General features: G+C 36.3%; 1 protein-coding gene across 1 annotated transcript; it reads left to right on the top strand.

Moving 5' to 3' along the window:
- Positions 1-2,923: 2,923 nt before the first annotated feature.
- Positions 2,924-3,635, top strand: SARC_08244 (hypothetical protein; the record flags this gene model as incomplete). The annotated part of the gene is made up of 1 exon (XM_014297791.1): positions 2,924-3,635. The coding sequence occupies one exon, from the start codon at positions 2,924-2,926 to the stop codon at positions 3,566-3,568; it is 645 nt and encodes a 214-aa protein (XP_014153266.1). The 3' UTR covers positions 3,569-3,635.
- Between the last annotated feature and the right edge of the window lie 776 nt (positions 3,636-4,411).

Here is a 4,411-nt window from a genome sequence, read left to right as displayed (position 1 = left end):
ATATTGATTTAGTGCATAATTTTTATATAATTTTTATATAAAAAACCAACAAAATATCAAAAACAAAACAATGATTGTTTCTTTTCTATGTATGTAGTACATATGTACGCACGATAAAAACTTATTATAGAATGTGTATATATTTAACGTCTGACAATTAGTATGGGCCTGGGATGTCGAGTTGTCGACAGCGTTAATAGTTTAACGCTAACGCATCGGAATGTATGCGTTTAAAAAAGCTGATAAAGGTATGAAACCAGCAGTCCGAACTCCGATGCCTTGTCCGAAGACCACCTTGTTAAAAATGATTTTCAGACCCAAATTTTAATTTTATACTATCGTTTTTGTTTTTTTAACTAAAATCAAATAGTATCATATTTATGTTTGTTTCAGACGGCTAAATATATTTTAAAATTACAAACATATTTACATATATTTGATTGTTTTTGGTTTGTTTTTGTTTTTAAAAAATAGAGAACAATAAGAAAAGCAAATACAATTTGTACAGAACAGTGCTTTTTTAAATAGGTCTCTGCTGTATTTACACTGGAGGTCAGTGGACAGTATAGCTTATTGTTTTTTATTTGTTTTGTTAAAAATAGTCGCTGAGAGTCTGAGACTCCGGAACCTGTTTGCTGCCCACTGGCCACTGCCCACGGACCACTGCCCACGGACCACTGCCCACAATACACATTACCAGTTTACCACATGTGACATGTACCATACGAAATCTCGAGAAATTTTTCTTGTCCTGATTTCTAGTCAGAGACTCCGAGTCTGAGTCTCTGAGATATACTCTGAGATATAAAATATGTGGTCGTCGATATCCAGATTCCAAGACCAGAACTCCAGAAGTCTATTGTTGTGGTTTTTTTAATGTATGAAAGAAACAAGATTTCTATTCTAGTTGAAATGCCATAGATATTGGAGTAATTGGACTGGGCTACAGTATTTTACAGGGTTGTAAATACTAGTGTACTTGTACAACTACGGACATGTCCTGGTCATGTCCAGTCCGTCCGGAAATATATAGGTCTTGTCATAGTCTTCTAAATCAAACATTGTTCAGTCCGTTTGGTCCGAAAAAAAAATACCTGTCCATTGTCCCATATGCCCAATAAGTCGTTTGGACTGTCCGGACCGCATTTTATTTTTCAATATCACACTCTTTTAAAAACAACCCTAATACAGATTCTATAGACCTTTTTAGAGAGCTCAATTTCATCACTAAAAGCGCTAGCTATTAGGTCCCTCAAAACTTTATTTAATCCAAATAAGGAATTAAATAAAGATTTTTATGCCCATTTGAGACCCTGTACATAAACATACAAAGGCCTAATACAAGAATCACGATGTGGTACCAGCAGTTGAAGAGAAACGTTGAAGTTTGCTATAGAGAATTACAAAATGAGGAAAAAAGTAAAAACCACAATGATGTCTATTTACTCTATGCTCAGTAGAGAAGATAATGAACTACAATGACGTAATAAATGTTAACCGAAATAAAATTATTGCCCATGTGCAGTTTAATTACTATTAGAGGAGGGATACTATGATGCCCTTTTCTATTGTTTGCTCGGAACTGGGATTCGCAATATATAAAAACAAAATTCCACTTATTTCCCGCCCAACTTTTTAGGAGCTTATAGTTCCCCACCGACGTCAGCGGTGTTTTATAATGAGTCTTCTCTCTCTCTCTCTATGTACTAGGTCTAGTAGTAGATGAGTATATTGAGAGTAGTCTCCACTCTTTACAGTCTACTAGCTCTCAATATAACGGTTTCTATTGACTATTGGTATATAGTGACCAATAATATCAATTTGTGATTGCTGATTGAGTTAGTGATCGACTGATTGTGTTGCAGTACAAACTACAATCACAATGTGAATGTACATAGCAGTTGGAGACTCGTGGAAGTTAGATACTTTGATTTTTCAATTCTCCTAATATGGTATACAGAGTAGATCTACTCCAATATATCTTAAAACAGCATAACTTACTTCATTCTGAATTTCATGGGCCACTGAGGCTACTCCGCTACTGGCAACTCTGCACTCTCCGAGACTCCAGGCTTGAGGCGTTTCCCGTTAAACCTTTTTCAGATCGAAAAAATAAGCGTATACCTTCAACTTATATACTATATAGCCGGAGCCCGAAGTAATTAAATAGGGTGCACATATCAGGTTCTCAAGACTGTCCTATACTAAATATTTTGACACCAAACTATTAACACTAACACCTATTTCGATCAAAATGAACAATAGTCTTAAGTGCACTTTTGAGAACTTTGTTAGCTGTTTAGACCTGTAAAAAAGATAAAACTTTATATTTCCGTTCAACTTTTATTCAGTACATATAAATAGCCATACATAACGTAATATAGTCTCCAGGCATTCTCCAGTCCAAACTCCAACTTATTTTTGAAATATTTTAGTCCTCCAATTTCCTAGTCCCGTCAATAGTAGATTTCGAGTACTGCCCTCTTGATACCTAATTCAGATGAGAGTCAGATAGCCAAGAAACAATAATGAGAATGTGAGCCTCATGTGATGCATGTCTTGCTTTGCAGTGCTGCCTCAACTCTCACTACACTTTACATATAGCGTTTACCTCAATACATATATTCATATGAACTTCGTCTTTCACGAAATACTAGAACTATTGCGTATTCGGCTAACCAAAGCTATTACAGTGCTTGAATTTGTCACGCTTTTCTGTTATTTGAATTTATTACAAAACACCGATCGTACAATAAACACGCGGAAATACATATACTTTGTAAGATTGCTCTCCTGAAAGCAAACAACTTGTACTAATGTGGCACTATAAATATGGATTAAAGTTCGTTTTATATATTCACAACATCACTACTAACCATTCTGATATCTACCGCCGAAGTTGAATACTAAAATATATCCAAAAATGAAGTGTTCTACAGCCACCCTACTAATCTGTGCCCTGGCCACAAGCTATACCAACGCATTTGTTGCCCCAGAGAAGGCATTTGACAGCGACTTTATGTTGAACAATCCACAGCTTACGGGGCCCGGAGGAGGTTTAAAATTATCAGTGGGCGATAACGACATGCCCAAATCATCAGGAGGTGGAGCCAAAGGAAATTGGCCCGACATCAATGGAGTTGGGATGAGCACAGTAGCCTTCCGCCTCAACGAATGTGGTGCCGTCGCACCACACGTACACTCAGATGCGACTGAAATCCAGACAGTTGTAATGGGTGAAGGTATCATCGGAACATACGGAGTGGGAGATAATACGCTGAGGTTAGAGCACGTCACTATGGGAGACACATTCTTCTTCCCTAGAGGCAGTATGCACTTCCAGATCAACACAGGCACTCAGCCTTTTGTGTCCGTAGGAGCATTTGATGTTTCGCAGCCAACTGCCGCACTGGTAATTGGGTTCGTCGGACAACTGGGTGATGCCAAGAAAGCATTGGGATTAGATACCGATTCAAGCAAGAAAACGGACGGCCTTGATGGCGTGTTCCCGCAATTCAAGATGTCCAACTGTGAAGAGGTCCTTGAGATATTCATGGATATGATGTAATTATATTTCTTAGTAGCTTAGCCTATTAAACAGGAATTGAAAATAAAAAGTAGACTATCATTAGCAAGTTGCATTCTATCTGATATTTTCAGTGCCAATCGTATCATTAACTTTTGGCTGTGAGCAACTCAGTCTTCGATTTCGGAAATAAAATACATTTTACGAAGGCCACTGAGGCGAACGTATACCGATAGAGGTGAATGACATGTACTGATGTACAATAAATGCGGTATGTCGTGAACTGGTATCTGATGGGAGACACGCGCACAATATACGATGAAAAATCACTATTTATAGAGTGAAGATGAAAGATATCGTACCGTATTTATGCACAAGTGCGTCGACATGTCTAAAAGGTGTAGCCGAGTATCAACCGTTGTGCGACAGTGACCAACACCACATGTGTATTTACACAACGATCGTATATTTTATGTCTACATACCTAGTTCTTCACAATTCAATCAATAGACAACTTGAATGGTACTGTCGAACGAAATAGGCCGTCAACAAAATCTAATCGATAAAATATGAAACAGTCATCGTTGTACATTTGCTATGGTTCTGCTTGACTTATGTTGCTAGTTTAGAACACAACCCCTGCTGATATGCTTTATCCATATTGATATATATATATATATATATATATATATATATATATATATATATATATATAATATGTGTGTGTGTGTGTGTGTGTGTGTGTGTGTGTGTGTGTGTGTGTATGTATGTGTATAGTATATATATATACATCTATATATATTTATATATATATATATATATATATATATATATATATATATATATATATATATATATATATATATATATATATATATATATATA

The sequence above is a fragment of the Sphaeroforma arctica genome (assembly GCF_001186125.1).
Source record: "Sphaeroforma arctica JP610 unplaced genomic scaffold supercont1.723, whole genome shotgun sequence".
NCBI classification, from domain to species: domain Eukaryota; class Ichthyosporea; order Ichthyophonida; genus Sphaeroforma; species Sphaeroforma arctica.
The sequence above is the reverse complement of the archived record's forward strand: the minus strand, read 5'-3'. Positions and strand labels throughout refer to the sequence as shown.